Source organism: Rhinoderma darwinii, chromosome 12 (genome assembly GCF_050947455.1).
Source record: "Rhinoderma darwinii isolate aRhiDar2 chromosome 12, aRhiDar2.hap1, whole genome shotgun sequence".
Classification (NCBI taxonomy): Eukaryota; Metazoa; Chordata; class Amphibia; order Anura; family Rhinodermatidae; genus Rhinoderma; species Rhinoderma darwinii.
In genome coordinates this window covers 65,475,223-65,494,079 of record NC_134698.1, presented here as the reverse complement: position 1 = coordinate 65,494,079, position 18,857 = coordinate 65,475,223, and the positions used below count along the sequence as shown (strand labels likewise).

Here is an 18,857-nt window from a genome sequence, read left to right as displayed (position 1 = left end):
TCACCATGCTGATTTGCTGCAGTGAGGACTGCAGCGTCTACAGTCCGCCCTCCCCCTTCTCTCTCTCTCCGTTCTGCTTAGAGCATCAGTCTGTAGCTAGTGCATGTGAGCGACTCTGATACCCTCACCTATTCATGCTTTGGAATGCTGTAGCGACAATACTGTGCCTCTGAAGAACGCCCTAGTGACCCTCTGAGCCCCACAGCAATGCAGGCCAGCGCCGACTCCACCAGGATCGAATGTTTTTGGAGCAACTGGAAATGCCAGGGTAATAATGACACAATCATCATTCGTGCATGGTACAAACAATGACAGACAGAGCCGCACGTCTGAGCCACCAATACAACCATTTTGTTCCCTTCATCTTTTTTTTTTTTTCCGTTATCTTATCCATATGTATATTTTGCATCCTATCGGTGATTTTAATTGCATTGTATCATTTTATTACATTCTATTATTGTGTATGGGCGGAATATTCAGAGATTGTAGTATATCTTGTGTGCTCTATCGGTCTGTCCTGATTCATTCATTGTATGGATGCATGGAATTTCATTTCAATATTCTAGAAAATACCGTATTTATTCGGGAGAAACAATGGCCTGGGCTTATATTAAAGGGACTCCCTTCCAGGGGGGGGGGGGGGCACGCCCATTGTAATATCCTTGTCTGCCAGATACACAAAGAAATCCTATTTTAGCCCAGACTATAGACATGTTGTCGGTATTAATGAAGATGGATAATATCGGATGACCTTCGAATTCTGTTCCTATATAAGGATAGGGAATAAAATATTTCGGTACAATGATATAGTATTGGGATCTGTTCTCCGCTGTGTGAGGATTGCACTAATAATACTGATTTTAGACGGATCTGCAGATTTAATTGAGGGAAATGATTGTTAATATTAGATCTGGGTGTGGCTTGAGAAGCTTCTCCGCTCTGTTCAGCCATATTTTTTAGGATCACGTCTTGCTTGCATCCTTTGTTGTGCTGGAGAATCAGTGCCTAGCTCTGCTGCCAGCTTGGCAATGAATGTTTTATTCATTATCAAGGACTGAACGTTGGGTATTAACCTGTGTGTATGAATGTAAAAATTCGGGTCAAAATAGGTAAAAAAAGAATCAGATGCATTATGTACGTGTACAGTGGAAAACTATCTATATATATATATATATATATATATATATATATATATATATATATATATACACCATAATGAGAAATATAACATTTTGTCATAAGAAATATAGGGTTTTATGCTTTGAATGGCGGCTTCAAGTCATTGGTAACCATGGTTACAAAACTCATTCTCATCCCCATCCTGTAGTGATAAAGCAAATTTACCCTTTAACTGCTGCAGAGGCCTAACCCAAGGCAAAATGATGCCTGGAAGGCCCCGTCATCTGTGGATAGAAGCAAGGGTCAATGCAATTTATGGATAGACATATATATATATATATATATATATATGTATAAAATAAAAATCTCTAGATTGATTAGTTGCACTTCCTTTTACGTATTTACTGCATTCATTATGTCATTATGATTCGGCCTCTGCTTTTTTAGGACGTACTATAGCGCCACATATACGTACCCATAGTCTCACTACACATTTAGGACCTTGATATCCTCCATGTGGCTTCTTACAAAGAGGTTTTACATAAAACATGGGAGTAATACGGAATCTGTTAGTAATAAATGGAATTATCTAATATAATTTGGTGTATTTCACTATGTAAATCGTGTAAATTTTGCACATAACTTGTATCTTGTACGTGTGTGTTTGTATATTTATTGCTATGTTTGTGGTGATTTATATTAGATCATTTACAGTCCCAGGGGCATAGCTAGGGGGCATTGCCCAGGGGAGGCGCCGCCAAGCCACTCTGCCTTGGCCAAGGTATTTATATACAGGACAAGGGTAGTGAACTGAATTTTTGCCCCAGTTGAAGGAAAGCTGAGCTACGAGTCCTATGAGGATAATAAATCAATAGTATGAAATTCTTGGCTTTTGTGCTGTTCTAAGGTATCCTGTTTCCCAAAAGCTTGTATGTATGTATGTGTATATATATATATATATATATATATATATATATATATATATATATATATAACCTTGTCAGTCCTTATATATGTCTATTGGCCTTTTGCTTCAGTGTGCATTTGTACAGCTACAATCCCTGTGTACTGCAGCAAAGATCAAGCGGGACTAAAAGTAAGGTTATGTTCACACATCGCGATTTGTTGCAGATTTTTGATTCACAGCCAAAGTGGTTTTTAATAGAATGTGAAGTATAAAGAAAAACGTATACTTCTCCCTCCTCCTGGATCCACTTCTGACTTTGGCTCAAAAATCTGCATCCAAATCTGCAACACATCGTGAAGTGTGAACATAGCCTTAGGCCTGGATCAAACACACGTTTTTGATGCAATTTTTGGCTTTGTTTTTTGAGCCACACACAGGAATTTTCTTCATACCTCTCCTTCCTTTTTGAAGCCAAAATCTGCTACAAAAACTGCATCAAAACTATGTGTGTGATCCTGGCTTTAGAGTAGCCAAAAGGTCCAGGGTTTGAACTGGCAGCATAAACTTGTGGTTCCCGTATAACGTCCAAGGGATATAAATTGATGGTTAGGCATACATCTACCATGCAGAAAACAATGCATTGGATGGTATAGTTGTACTTTATTGGAGAAAAAAATAAAATAAAAAATTATATACACTACCGTTCAAAAGTTTAGGGTCACTTTGAAATTTCCTTATTTTTGAAAGAAAAGCACAGTTTTTTTCAATGAAGATAACATTAAATTAATCAGAAATACTCTCTATACATTGTTAATGTGCTAAATGACTATTCTAGCTGCAAACGTCTGGTTTTTAATGCAATATCTACATAGGTCTATAGAGGCCCATTTCCAGCAACCATCACTCCAGTGTTCTAATGGTACATTGTGTTTGCTAACTGTGTTAGAAGGCTAATGGATGATTAGAAAACACTTGAAACCCCTTGTGCAATTAGGTTAGCACCGCTGTAAACAGTTTTGCTGTTTAGAGGAGCTATAAAACTGACCTTCCTTTGAGCTAGTTGGGAATCTGGAGCATTACATTTGTGGGTTCGATTAAACTCTCAAAATGGCTAGAAAAAGAGAGCTTTCATGTGAAACTCGACAGTCTATTCTTGTTCTTAGAAATGAAGGCTATTCCATGTGAGAAATTGCCAAGAAACTGAAGATTTCCTACAAAGGTGTGTACTACTTCCTTCAGAGGACAGCACAAACAGGCTCTAACCAGAGTAGAAAGGGAAGTGGGAGGCCCCGCTGCACAACTGAGCAACAAGACAAGTACATTAGAGTCTCTAGTTTGAGAAATAGACGCCTCACAGGTCCTCAACTGTCAGCTTCATTAAATAGTACCCGCAAAACGCCAGTGTCAACGTCTACAGTGAAGAGGCGACTCCGGGATGCTGGCCTTCTGGGCAGAGTGGCAAAGAAAAGGCCATATCTGAGACTGGCTAATAAAAGGAAAAGATTAATATGGGCAAAAGCACACAGACATTGGACAGAGGAAGATTGGAAAAAAGTGTTATGGACAGACGAATCGAAGTTTGAGGTGTTTGGATCACACAGAAGAACATTTGTGAGACGCAGAACAACTGAAAAGATGCTGGAAGAGTGCCTGACGCCATCTGTCAAGCATGGTGGAGGTAATGTGATGGTCTGGGGTTGCTTTGGTGCTGGTAAAGTGGGAGATTTGTACAAGGTAAAAGGGATTTTGAATAAGGAAGGCTAGCACTCCATTTTGCAACGCCATGCCATACCCTGTGGACAGCGCTTGATTGGAGCCAATTTCATCCTACAACAGGACAATGACCCAAAGCACACCTCCAAATTATGCAAGAACTATTTAGGGAAGAAGCAGGCAGCTGGTATTCTATCTGTAATGGAGTGGCCAGCGCAGTCACCAGATCTCAACCCCATAGAGCTGTTGTGGGAGCAGCTTGACCGTATGGTACGCAAGAAGTGCCCATCAAGCCAATCCAACTTGTGGGAGGGGCTTCTGGAAGCATGGGGTGAAATTTCTCCCGATTACCTCAGCAAATTAACAGCTAGAATGCCAAAGGTCTGCAATGCTGTAATTGCTGCAAATGGAGCATTCTTTGACGAAAGCAAAGTTTGAAGGAGAAAATTATTATTTCAAATAAAAATCATTATTTCTAACCTTGTCAATGTCTTGACTATATTTTCTAGTCATTTTGCAACGAATTTGATAAATATAAGTGTGAGTTTTCATGGAAAACACAAAATTGTCTGGGTGACCCCAAACTTTTGAACGGTAGTGTATATATATAATACATATATACATATATATATATATATATATATATACACACACACAGTATTCAGGTCGATGGTGATTAAGGACATGTGGCAACTACCGTATGTACTACCTGATAAAAACCTATCTGCAATAAGCCAAATCCGTATTCAGTTTCAAAATGGCTCTTCAGACTATAATAACATATATAAAATACTATTTTTATGTGATATTACTGGAATCCTCAGAGGCCTGCGTTTTATCACTATTCTCTGATCAGATAGTATTATATCCACGTTGCACCAAAATAGCAGTCATACCATGTGACATCACTTCCGAATTACATCAAATTATCAAGGTCATGTGACGTTACTGCCTGCAAATAACACTACCCCCAGACAACACTAAATAGGAGTTTGTATAACTTTATTATGTGGTATATTTAGTAAAATGTGAATACAAATAAATCCTGTACATTTGTTTGTTATATTATAGCATGCTATCTATATATATACATAAAAATATTAGAACATCTACAGTCTAGCTCAGTCTAGCAACCTATAGTTGATAAGTAAAGCTGGCCAATGTGTGGCCACACACATTATGGCCTGTTCACATCTGTGTTGGTGCTTCCGTTGTTCTGCTCTGTCAGAGGAGCAGAACAACAGAAATACCGGAAGCGCCGGTTCCATTACATGACGGATACTATCGGCACCCCATGGAATCCATTGACTTTAATGGGTTCCGTCGGGTTTTGGTAATGGTGTCCCCAAACGGAGTCTCCAACGCAGATGTGAACAGGCCCGTAGATGAAAGTCTGCAGTAAGTGTACACACTATCTAATGTATATGGCGGTCTCCCATCTCTCTCCGATGGCAGATGTCAGGGGAAAGAAAGATACGGCATGTTGGATTTCAAACAAGCCACTTCCAAATAGGATCTATCTAAAAAGTATGACCACCTTCACCTTTACCCCCCAACTGATAGAGGCATAACTTGAAGATCCTTGGCCCCAGTACAACATCTGTAACAAGGCCTCACACCTACCATGTGCCATTTTTAATACTGGGGTCTTTGGGCCCCCTAAGGCACCGGGCCCAGTTGTGACTGCTACCTCTGCACCCCTTATAGCTACACACCTGAACATTAAGATATCTTTTACTATTGGGACTGTTCATTAAAAGGGCATACATTGAAAGATATTGATAACAATTTGAGGAATTTTTGATGAAGAAAATTGCCCAAATCATTCAAAAACATATCTTATGTGGTATCTAAATGCTGCGATTGGAAGATTTTTTTCATTAGCCAGAACTAATCAATTTAGTCCCAAAAACATAATTATAATTGTCAACCTTTGTTTTATACAGTCAGATCATTAATCATGTCATCGTAATATAAGATCAGCCTACACAACTCACTCTTGTAACATCAAGAATTTCTTGACTTTTCAGCCACCCCTATGGCCTTTCCATAATCCCAAATATAAGGCTATTTCAAACTGAATAGATTTATGGAAATTAAAGGCGGATTCCACTATTTTGTTTCTATTGAAGTAGTATTCCTAGTAATCAAACCCATTTCCTAATAAAATTCTTTCCAATTTGATATATTTACTTGACAAGTCACTTGTGCAGTAGACACCTGTAAGATTGGTGGTAGATTACGGAGGGTTATTCACAATTAGGGTATGTGCACACGACAACGCCAAATACGTCTGAAATTACGGAGCTGTTTTTAGGAGAAACCAGCTCCTGAATTGCAGACGTTTTTGCATGTACTCGCGTTTTTCACGGCGTCTTTTACGGACGTAATTGGAGCTGGTTTTCATTGGAGTCAATGAAAAACGGCTCCAATTACGTCCCAAGAAGTGTCCTGCACTTCTTTGCCGCGGCCGTAATTTTACGCGCCGTCTTTTGACAGCGACGCGTAAAATGACAGCTCGTCTGCACAGAACATCGTAAAACCTATTGCAAGCAATAGGCAGATGTTTGCCGACGTATTGGAGCCGTCTTTTCAGGCGTAATTCGAGGCGTAAAACGCCTCCATTACGTCTGAAAAGAGGTCGTGTGAACATACCCTTACCGTGTTCCCTCTATAAATAGTAAGGTTGCACCGCAATAAATACATATGACCTTTACTGTCTGGTTTTGGCCAATACTACTTTAGGGGGTTAACATCCCAATTTTTAGTCTGCAATGATGAACTCTAGTGGAAATGTAATATAGGAGAATAGAGGAGTGTTGGCACCCACTAATATTTCCCCCAAAGACCATCCAATGCACTTTGTCGATAAATAGTCTTATAGAAAAGCACTGGGGCAGGTATAAGTTTAGAAACATTAGGAAACTGTAGGGTCTTTAGGAAGAAAGCGGTCTGCTTCTAGTTTAGAGTAGGCAAAAGATTACCATGGTAATGTTTGTTTTTGTGCTGTGCCATGGTAATCCTCTGCTTTCTCAGAAACTTTAAGAACAAAGATTCTTTTCAACAACTTTTAAAACTTCAAGATTTCCGTTCGCTGTTATGTGTGGATAATCCGCTTTAGGACTAATGCATACCGCTGTATTACAGATCTGTGTTTATTGCCATGGGCCCATACTGTACCTACACAGAAGTTTCATATGAATCTGCAGCTATTCTCTTCTGTTGGGGGAGAACACAGTGCAGCACACAGAGGGACTTTTCGAACATAATACAGAACTATACGCACTTCGTGTGCCACCATACAGGATCAGTGCCCGTGTGCATGAGGCCTAACGCCGGCCATTAACATAATGACTTGTCACACCATAAATGACGATCAGCATTTAGAAGGGTAATGTGTATAGCAGAGGTGTAAAATGAAGCTTCTAGGCCCCATTGCAAAATCTGTAACAGCGCCCCCAACTATTATACATCATTTGTAGTATAGGTCTCCTTATATGGGGCAGACAGACCCCAACAGTTGACACCAACAGTCACTTTAATGGTTATTCCCACCTGAGACATTTAGGGCATATCCACGGGATATGCCATAAATGTCTGACAGTGGTGGGTCCCAGCTGTGGGACCTGCACCTATCTCGAAAACGGGGATCATCCAACGGCCATCCAGGGAGGGTATGAATGGAGAGGAGGCCACGGAAGTGGCCATTACTGCGGCCTATAGATTTGGCTGCACTCTTTTCTCTTAGGCCTCCTTTACACAGGGGTTTTGTCTCGCGTTTTGAACTGCATGTAAAAACACATGTAAAAACGCCAGCATTTATTTAATGTAATATTCCTTTTTATGGCGTTTTTTCATTTGTATCATTTTGTACATGCATTTTTCCTTGCCTTTTTAAGGTTCTATAGCGATAAATTATGGAGATAAACGGCAGAAAAAAATCACTATACCTACCATGCTGCTTATTTCATAAAAATGCCACTCAACCCCAAAACACTACAAAAATACAAAAAAACACTATAGACTTTAAATTAACATCTGGCCATGAAAATGTGCTGTACAAGCCTTACTCTTAAAGGAGTTATCCGGGTTTTTAATATTAGATCCGTGGGGTCCGACTCACGGCACCGCCGCCAATCAATTGTTTTAAGGGGCTCGTACGAGTGTCGGACCACCACTGATCTGATATTGATTGTCTATCCTAAGAGTAGGCCATACATTTTAAAATCCTGGATAACCCTTTAAAGCACATGTCCATCTGAACACCATTATAACATTTCATTTGACGTATAGAAATATTGTACATAAAAAGTAGCGTAGCATTGTATATACATTTTTCTCAGATTCATTTTTGTGTAGAATAAATACCATTTTAAGGTTGATATATAGATATAAAGGTGAACATACACTTTGAAGCGGTCCATAGAACTGAGATAATCGTTTGTGAAAAACAATATTCGGACTGTATCTCTTCACAGACGACCATTGTTGGTCACTTTCTTTCTGACTGCCAACAGACTGGCCCATTTTATGGCGAGAGAAGGTCCAAAAATGTAAATGTTAGAATGAGGGAGCGAAAATCTGGAATATTGCCCCAATGCCCTCATGGCCGATTATTGTTTGTTATTATTATTGTTACTTATATCGTATTAGAATATAGTTGTTTCAATAGTTCAGTAAATACTGGATAAGTTTACTCAAAAGTGAAGTTCTACTAAGGATACATGAATTTGGTTAGCGCCAGTGATTTTAAAATGGCCGCTAAGGTAAACAACTTTTTTTATGGTAATCTTCTGTTTATCTCTCTGGAAACTGCCATCTTAGTAGCCAATAAGGCTTTGTATAAGCAACTGCATTTCTAGTTGTTTGCATTATCCAACTTAAAGGGGTTAATCTGGATAACTCCTCCTCTAAATCAAGACCCTAAGTGATCAGTAGATCTCCATGGACCCTCCAACTAAAACCTACACCGAGTTATGCATGCCGGGGTGGTTGCGGACGGCCGCACATTCCTACTGAAATGGCCACTGCAGGACAAATGTGGCACTAACTGGTGCTCATGCAAGTAATTGGCTGACCAAGGGGAACCCCTGGTTCCTCCAGGGGACCCCCCTCTATGGTACATCTACCCTAATATGGTTAATCATGTAAAATGTTACAAAAACGACAAATCTGCAAGATGCCCTTAAAAAATGATTGCACCTACTATATAGACACAAAAGTGTGAATTTAGGAGCTAAATTTAGATGTGCGGTCTATAAAAATAACATGGGCATCATCTTACTGCAGCCTCCTCGCTAGTCAGTAGACCCAAGACTCTCGTTGACCATGGTATTGCTGACACATGAGCTCTCTTAACACTTATGACTGAATCAGAGAGGGCTGACAGGTAGGTGGAGCGCTCACTTTGTCCCCTCTCCCATTTAGGACTCCACTATCTAATCTTTATCACTTATAGATTCACTAATTTAAAGGTATCTTCCCTAGTAATTTCTATGAATGGTGAAGCATGGTTTTGTCATAGACTTATCCTCTTATTACGTCTAAATTCCTTTTTTAAACTGGACTTTTTAGGCTTCGTTCACATCTGCGTTGGGACTCCACTAAAGGGTTCCGTCTGAGCTTTGCGTCAGGGGAACCCATGAACAGAACCCTGACTCATACAAACGGAAACCATAGGTTTCCGTTTGCAACACCATTGATTTTCAATGGTGATGGATCCGATGCAAATGGTTTCCGTTTGTCTCAGTTGTGTAAGGGTTCCGTTGATTTGACGGTATCAATACCGTAGTCGACTGCGCTATTTATTCCGCCAAAACAACGGAACCCTTACACAATACGTACACACGGAAACCATTTGCATCGGATTCGTCACCATTGAAATCAATGGTGATGCAAACGGAAACCTATGGTTTACGTTTGTATCAGTCCGGGTTCCGTTCATGTGTTCCCCTGACTGAAAGGTCAGACGGAACCCATGGACGGTGCCCTGACGCAGATGTCAACGAAGCCTTAGGCTACCTTCACACGAGCGTATCAGATTCACGCGCGTGAAAAACGCGTGTGAATCTGGTCCGTTATGCATCAGTGTGCTTTGTGAGTGGCATGCATTATTCACGCACTTGCAAAGCACATCTTTTTTTAAAAAAGTATTTTCGATTGAGTTGATGCTTAAATTACGCACAGCACACGGATGTGCTGTGCGTGATTGTCACGCACCCATTAACTTCAATGGGCGATAGGTGCGTGAAAAACGCACCAATATAGGACATGCAGTGAGTTTTACGCAACGGACACACTCCTCCATGTGTGAACGGCCCCATTGAAATCAATGGGTACGTGTGTAGCGCGTGATTTTCCTGCGCAGCACACGGACGTTATTCACGTTTGTCTGAATGAGCCCTTAGAAACAGCTGTGCTCCTAAACACATTTCATGGTTGTCCTTCTCAAGATAATGGGTTAAAATGAATTTAAGATCACTGCATACAGGTACTAAACACAAGGTGTATGATCTTTGCATGAAAATTACAGTAAGTAGGAAAATTGTCTGTGGAACAAAACGCCTACATATAAGAAATGCATTTTCTCTCTGCAGGACTAATGATTTGCCTTTGAAAAATGGAAAATGCCTTTTAATCATAAAAAAAATGTAAAAAATGTCACGTGTATGGAACATAAGACACTGTGCATGTGCCAGAATTATGTTTCATCTCCAATTCAATAACATTTACTGGCAATATGCAGATTCACAGTCAACCATAGCAGCCACTTGTCTTTTTATTTGCTAATAATGCATACAGCGAATTACAAAAAGACTAGGATTAAAATGTGAAAATGTCCCCATATTAACATACATACTATTACTGAGGAAAAACACAGATGTGGAAAAGTGATCCTCCCTAAATTCATTGATGGAAGGGTGTTTTAATTTGGCTTCCAAGACAACTGGCCCATGTCTAAAGTAAGAGATGCCTCAGTCCTAGTTTAGAAGTAGAGGGGGGGGGGCTTTAATTTGGCAAAAGTCTTGGTTTACCAAAATGGAAGGGGGGGGGGTATGATGGGGGTAAAAAGTGACTCAATGACAAGCATTTGTGATTATTGTACCTCTATAGGCAACTATAGCACGTGATTTTTTTACAGCCTAAATTTACAGGTCATATTTTGAAGGTCATCAGTGGTGGTTGTACCACCTGGGCCACAATAATGTCATTTTTCAACATGTTTAAATGAAATCACAGACTGGAGAACCCATACGTGAAAGTATTTATTTCAAGTACTTTTTAGTAAAGTAGAGCTAATACATACTGTACAAAGTGAATTGTAAGAATAAATAGGATGGACACATTGCAATCTGAGTTTACATAATCTCAGGTATATTAAAAGGGTTGTACTCTTTGGACAATACCTTTTGGTAGAAGGGTAAGCTGATCGTTGTTGGGACCCCGAGCAATAACCTGTTATCTGTAGGGGAACCTAGAAGTAAGTATTTAATTCCACTGCAGCATCTCCACAGGGGAAATAAAGCATTACATAGTGCACATTGAAATTAATGTGCTAGGTCGGGAGAAATGCTCTGTAGCCCCTAACTGCTCTGCTAATTGATAAGGGTCCTGACAACAGACCTCCCTCTATTAAAGGAGTTTTCCCAAAATCATAAATTATCACCTATCAACAGGTAGGTGATAACTTTCTGATGGCTGGGGGCTCCACCGCTAGGACCCCCACCGGTCGTGAGAACAGGGGTCCCGAACCACCATGACCTCCTCACCGCTCGACCGCAGGAATGAGGAGCTTGAATGGAGCGGCGGTTGAGCATGCGCACGACTCTCCATTCAAAGTCTATAAGAATGATGGAAACAGCCAAGTACAGTGCTTTTTTATAACTTTTTTTCTTTAGCATGATGCATTAATATTTGTCTACTACTTGTTTCGTATATTGTAATCTGGTATTTTGTATCACCATTCTTATCTTATCTTATGCTCTTCTTCTACAGCTATAGACTTATTATACTGGCGAGAGGTGAAGCAGACTGGGATTGTCTTTGGAAGTGTCCTTTTGATGCTTTTCTCATTGACTCAATTCAGCGTGGTCAGTGTCATCGCCTACCTAGCACTTGCTGCCCTCTCAGCCACAATCAGCTTCAGAATTTACAAGTCAGTTTTACAAGCTGTACAGAAAACCGATGAAGGACATCCATTCAAGTAAGTGGTTTCTAACCAATCTGCCAAGCCAAGTGCATGCCCTACCAAACGGTGAAACCAATAGTATTGAGAAGATCCAGAAGTTATTCCCATTCACTGACAGGCACAGTAGTGAGGTGCATACAGTAGATTTATACAAACAACTTTGTTTGCTACCTGATATTTTACAAGTTTATTTTCCCCCATTCAATAAACATTAAGAAATCCAAACCACATACCATCAGTGGACCACAATGCAGGCCATAAGTGGACCACATCACAGACCATCAGTGGACCACATCACAGACCATCAGTGGACCACACCACAGACCATCATTGGACCACACTACATACCATCAGTGGACCACACCACAGACCATCAAACATCACATACCATCAGTGGACCACATCACATACCGTCAGTGGACCACACCACAGACCATTAGTGGACCACACCAAAGACCATCAAACACCATATACCATCAGTGGACCACACCACAGACCATCATTGGACCACACCACATACCGGCAGAGGACCACACCACATACCATCAGTGGACCACACCACAGACAATCAGTGGACCACACCACATGCCATCAGTGGACCACACCACAGACCATCGGTGGACCACACCACATACCGTCGGTGGACCACACCACATACCGCCAATGGGCCACACCACATACCGTCGGTGGACCACACCACATACCGTCGGTGGACCACACCACATACCGTCGGTGGACCACACCACATACCGCCAGTGGACGAAATCATATTTCATTGAGCAGCATCACCAGAAGCACATTACAAATGCTGAAATGCTAGCTAGGCTCATAGCAGCCGATTAGTCCAAAATCACTAGCAAACCCATAAAATATAATACCTTGGCTCAAGCTATATGTCCATCTTCTATCCTAAGGCAATCTCGAAGTAGTTGCTTTCACAAGCAGACAACGTGGCTTGTAATGAATCTTTATTGCTTGTCGTGGTGACTACATGCAGTTTTATAGTTCATAAGTGGCAGCTTAGCTCTTTTTTATTTATTTTATTTATGCCTTTTGTAATTAGAACATTAAGGCATTTATACCTTGGTCATGCTCTTCACCTAAGCATCCTGAAAGATCCTAGGTGTAGTCCCGATCAAGCTCAAGAAGCATTCGTATGAAAAGTATCTAAAGGAGGAGAAATATTCGGCATTAGTCAAAGGACATGTTCATTCAGAAAACTCATGGCAGCTAACTACATTAAAAGAGTTGCGTACTTTTGACAATCCCTTTTTGTTAGAAAGGTCTCCTGATATAAAGCTCACCACAGGGTGTGATACTGTTAGAATTGCCATCATTAAGATGTAATCTGTGGGGAAACCCAGTAGCAAGTGTTCAATTCTCCTGCAGCGCAATCACAGGGCAAATGAAGCATTACACAGTTCCCTTTGAAATCAATGGGCTGTCCATCTAAAAAATGGATGAGCTGGGTCCTCCAGAGAGAGAGATATGATCTTTGTAGACAATTTCTACTCCGGCTAATAGATGAAGATTGTGAATGTGGGACCTTCTATGTTAACTCAGAATTTCAAAATAATACATATGAAAATGGGTTTTCTACCCTAGACAACCCATAGGCAACAACAATTAAGTGTAGTAATTTGCAGTAACAAGAGGACAAATGTCCAGAAAGAGTTAGGGGGAATTTACGAAGGCTGACGTTTTATGCGCCGGCCTTAAACTGAAGTGCACTGGAGTACAATGTGCCAAATTTATTAAGAGGTGCATTCCTCTTAATAAATTTGTAGCATCTTTGGCTGCCCATGAGCCGGAAATTGAAATCTATGAGCAGATGTAGATTTGCACCACAAATTTACGCCAATTTTTGTTGTAAGTAATGGTAAATCTGTTGGTCCGCAGGAGACCTCAGTCCTCCCACAAAACCCTGCCTATTTTTCTCAACACAATATCTCATATCTATCTATCTATCTATCTATCTATCTATCTATCTATCTATCTATCTATCTATCTATCTATCTATCTATCTATCTATCTATCTATCTACCTATCTATCTATCTATCTATCTATCTATCTATCATACAAAACATATTATATTAGCTCATCCCCTGGACATCTGGAATGGTCCACCATTCAGAAAGGGGTACCAAAAAATATGACATCCTCAAGAATTATGATTTCTACCTAAAGTTAATAAAAACGGTACTTTGTATTTTGCAGAAACTACTTGGATATTGAGATCTCCCTCTCTCAAGAACAGATCCAGAAGTACACAGACTGCCTTCAAGTGTACACAAACAGCATAGTCAGAGAGCTCAGAAGGCTTTTCCTAGTACAGGACCTTGTGGATTCATTGAAGGTATAGAATATAACTGAGTCGTTTACCTGATTATCTGTCAGCCTTATATACTGCCCTATATATGGGCAGCATATTACAGCTAGCGGTCCATACTCCTAGTAGCCAAAACGGCACAAACATTTTTGTTTCTGCATGTATACACAAAAGCCTGGGGGAGGTGGAGAGAACGCACCCCTCATGAATTCAGTGGACTCACAGCTATGAGTCCTCTGTATTCTTTCAGCGATCCTATTAGCCAAACGGCAGAACAAAAATTTGGTTCGTTTTGGCTACTTACGGACCTCCAATGGGCGGCATATTAAGATGACGGATTAAATGACATTGATAACATATATTAATCACGGAATGATACAATGGAGCAGATTTACGAATACTGTAAGTTTTAGACATAGTAAACTTTGACTAGGCAGTTAGAAATTGCGCCAAATTGATCAAAGTGGTGCAAGCTCTATGACAAATTTGGCTCATCTTGCTAGACACATTTCTTCCTGGCACCACATATTAGTTTGCCTAGTCTACGCCAGTTTTTTGGTGCACTGTGTCACATTTAAGCAACGCCCCTTTTTGCTAGACCACTGCCCTTTCCCGCTAAGCGATGCGTCTTGAGCGTTTTTCACAGAAGAAATGTGGCATACAGCATGTACTGGTGCATTTTCAATAATAAATCTGCCCCAATACCAGCTCCACCAAACAAACATACTGTAATTTATATTTATTTATATTTTCCTATTCCAGTTACTCATATTGGATTAATGAGGAAATAATTGAATTAATTGATTAATTTATTTATTGAATTGATTAATTTATTTATTGATGAATTGAGTCTTGACTATGAAAATAGTTTGACCGAGTGGTAGGATGATGAAGTTGTATAAGTATTGTATAATTGGAAGGCTTGTAATGCCTGCAATTGCAGGAGGGGCATGGGATTTATATCTCCTGCCATCCACCCCACTTTCTCTGGTGGTGGCCACCTTGAAGTTCCCTACCCTCCCTACATCCCCAATCATATTTCTATCAGTTCTTAGGCTAGCTCTATTTAGGCTGGCCTCAATGTCCCAGAAGGACAGACACCCTGTTATTAGGGCCACTAGTACAATAATAAAATGTGAACGACTTCTGCTCCCCTGATTCTCTGTATTCCTTGTTGTGGAACATTATAAGCTGGGAAACACTTAGATAAACTTATTTGGTGATGTTACTTATATATGACAGGTCACTAGTCAGTTCCTTAAAGTGTAACTAAACCTTCAACAAACTTCTGAAATGTCATAGTGACATGTCAGAAGTTTTGATTGGTGGGGGTCCGAGCACTGACCACCCCCACCGATCGCTAGAACGAAGTGGCAGGAGAGCTCTAGTGAGCGCTGAGCCGCTTAGTTTCTGATCGGCTTTTTTTGGAAAGTCGATGTAGCGTTCTACGGGCCTGTAGGCTTTCTATTGAGTCCGTACACTGTTACATCGGCTTTCCGAGAAAAGCCAATCAGAATCCAAGCGGCTACGCACTCACCCGCTTCTGCTGCTTCATTCTAGCGATTGGTGGGGGTCTCAGTTCTCGGACTGCCACTGATCAAAACTTCTGACATGTCACTATGACATGTCAGAAGTTTGTTTAAGGTTTAGTTACCCTTTAAATCAAAATATAATTCAAAATTAAAAAAAAGGTTAATGATTATGTAGTTTTGCTGCGGAAATAAAGTAAAATAATCTATAGTATATGTAAGAGATAACTGATACCACAAGGTATTTTGCTAACTATGATGAAAATAGCATTAAAGGACATGTCAAAAGTTTTGATCGATAGGGGTCCGAGCACTGAGACCCCTACCGATCGCTAAAACGAAGCGGCAGAAGCATTCGGGTGAACGTTGTGCCGCTTCGTTTCTGATCGGCTTTTTTCGGAGCAGTGTAAGGCTCAATAGAAAGTCTCTTAGTCCATACACTGCTCGCTTGGGTTTTTGAGGAAAGCTAATCAGAAACTAAGCGGCACAGCGTGACACCATGTGGGTGATTCTAGTATTGGGTGCATGGCATGATTATTATTATTATTATTACCCATCCTTTAGTCAAGGAGACATAATATGGGTCATAGTTAAAATAACACTCTGGGCAAAACTGATACACTGCATTATGTCTAGTGTAGGGCCAGAGGGTTGGGTGCATGACACGCGGATATTTGTTATTTTCGAAATTCCTTTTTCTTGCACAAATAGTGGCCAATAATGTTTGACCCAGAATGTGTACCATGGATTAAATCTGATAATCTTTCCTTTTTACCCCTAGTTTGCTGTACTAATGTGGCTGCTGACATATGTCGGAGCTCTGTTCAATGGTCTTACGCTCCTCATTATGGGTAAGAAAAACAACTGCAATAAAACTTTATACTAGTTTTCCATATTTAGTAGATTCTGAAACCTCTCTCTGAGGCCTAGATAGATAGATAGATAGATAGATAGATAGATAGATAGATAGATAGATAGATAGATAGATAGATAGATAGATAGATAGATAGATAGATAGATAGATAGATAGATAGATAGATAGAATGTGAATGAAAGTCAGAAAATACGCAATAGTCAGATCATTTTTGTTTGTCATGCTGGACGAAGAAGGATGAACATTTTATTGAAATAATATTTATTAGAAATCTATATATATAGGAATCCTATCAAACACTCATACCTATTTTAATACTTTATAAATAAGTTTTACCTTACATTGATGTATGTTTTCTTTATTGTCCAGCTGTGGTGTCCATGTTTTCCCTCCCAGCCGTATATGACAAGTATCAGGTAAGATTTGTTCTGAGTTTATAGGATCTGATTTGAACTAGAAATAAATAATGACAAGACATTTTCTTCTTTTAGGCACAAATTGACCAGTATTTGGGACTGGTGCGGACAAACATGAACACAATTGTGGGAAAGTAAGTTGATATGACATATTATTTAAATGACCGTTACTTTGTTTCTGTCAACGTGGGTCATACTAGCCCTGATAGTATGAAAAATTCATATAAAGGATTTTGAAAGAGTTTCTATGTAGAAAGTACATACATAAAGAATGATGACATAAAGGGTACAAACTAAGGCTACAACAATGGGGAGATTTTTTAGAACTGTTGCAAAGAAAATAATAGCGCAGTTGCCATGCAGTACAATATGTAATAATTATATATGTATCGGCATGGTTATGATTGTAAATGTCTGCGATTCTTTTGAAGGTAAGCGGCAATTTAACCTGTAAGGCCAGAATCACACACACAGTTGTAATGCAGTTTTTGTGACAGTTCTTGGCTCAGTCTTTTGAGTCAAACACAGAAGTGGAGACACAAGAAAGGAGATGCATCAGTTTTTTCTTTATACCTTTCCTTTTTTTTAGTTCCACTTTCTGGGTTTGGCTAAAAATATTGAGCCAAAAAACGCCACAAAAAACTGCATCAAAACTGTGTGTGATCCTGGCCTTAAAAACGCACAAACAATAATTGTAAAAGCGCAATTTAGACTCTGTGTTCATCTGCACCTTGGCCGCCACGTCTGTCAATACCCTAAGATCTTCTACAATTTATTAATTAGTTGGTGAAAGTAAATCCAATAAATGGCCCTTAAAATTCCAGTCTGGTGCCAGAATGAAGCATGCCATATACACGGAAGCACCCCTCCTCAAAGTGAGCTCCCCTGTCACCAGACATCAGCAATGAATACACTGAAGGACTCATGTGATTCCTCTAGGTCAGTAGACTCTAACCTGTGGCTCGCCAGCTCTTGTGAAACTACAACTCTCAACATGCTGGGAGTTGTAGTTTCACAACAGCTGGAGAGACATAGTTTGGAGACCACTGCTCTAGGTGCTGCTTTCGGAGCAAGAGGGCTCGCTTTGGTGAGTAGTATAAGTTTGCCACGGGTAGCAGTATTACGACATCTTAAAGAGGACTGTCACAAGGTCATATAAGCTGAACTTGTTAACTGGCCTGAATAGCGATGTGTCTCTGATTCCAGCACTGTTTTTTTCCTAGCACCCCCCTTCCCATTCCAGAGATACAGCCCACTATTGTGTTGGCTCCCTATATGCTAATTTGCTGCAGTTATCCAACCGGGTGTAAACTTCCCTCAAGCTGCCTCGCGCTGCTAGCTCCACCCTGTTGGCTAACTACAGCAAATTAGCATATAGCCTACAGCAAATTAGCCAACACAACAGTGGGCCATATCTCTGGAACGGGGGGTCCAGGAAAAAAAAAAAACAACGAAAACCAGTTCAACTTATATGACCTAGTGACAGGTCCTCTTTAAAGTTTAAAGTGGTTGTCCAACTTCTAACAACTGATGACCTATCCACCGGATAGGTCATCAGTATGTCATCGGTGCGGGTCCAACACCCGAACCCCGCACCGATAAGCTGCTCCGGTGGCCTGCGGGCATCGGATGTTGTGGCACATAATGCTATGGACGGAGCCCGGAAGCAGTTGGCTCCGTACATAACATAGCGGCCGTGCATCAGAACTGCAGGTCTGCTCCTATTCTCTTGAATTATTCCGTGGCCGGAGCTAACTGCTTCCGGCTTGTACGTCCGGTGC

General features: G+C 40.4%; 1 protein-coding gene across 3 annotated transcripts in view; it reads left to right on the top strand.

Moving 5' to 3' along the window:
- RTN1 (reticulon 1) overlaps positions 1-18,857 on the top strand; it is a 131,864-nt gene that overhangs the window by 111,841 nt on the left and 1,166 nt on the right. For 2 of the 3 annotated variants that reach the window (XM_075843590.1, XM_075843591.1), the window contains 5 exons: positions 11,735-11,942; positions 14,146-14,284; positions 16,568-16,637; positions 17,030-17,076; positions 17,152-17,210. In XM_075843590.1, coding sequence (XP_075699705.1) covers positions 11,735-11,942; positions 14,146-14,284; positions 16,568-16,637; positions 17,030-17,076; positions 17,152-17,210 — 523 coding nt within the window. Of the gene's footprint in view, positions 1-52; positions 269-11,734; positions 11,943-14,145; positions 14,285-16,567; positions 16,638-17,029; positions 17,077-17,151; positions 17,211-18,857 lie in introns of those variants that run through there. The other variant, XM_075843592.1, reaches the window with a different exon arrangement.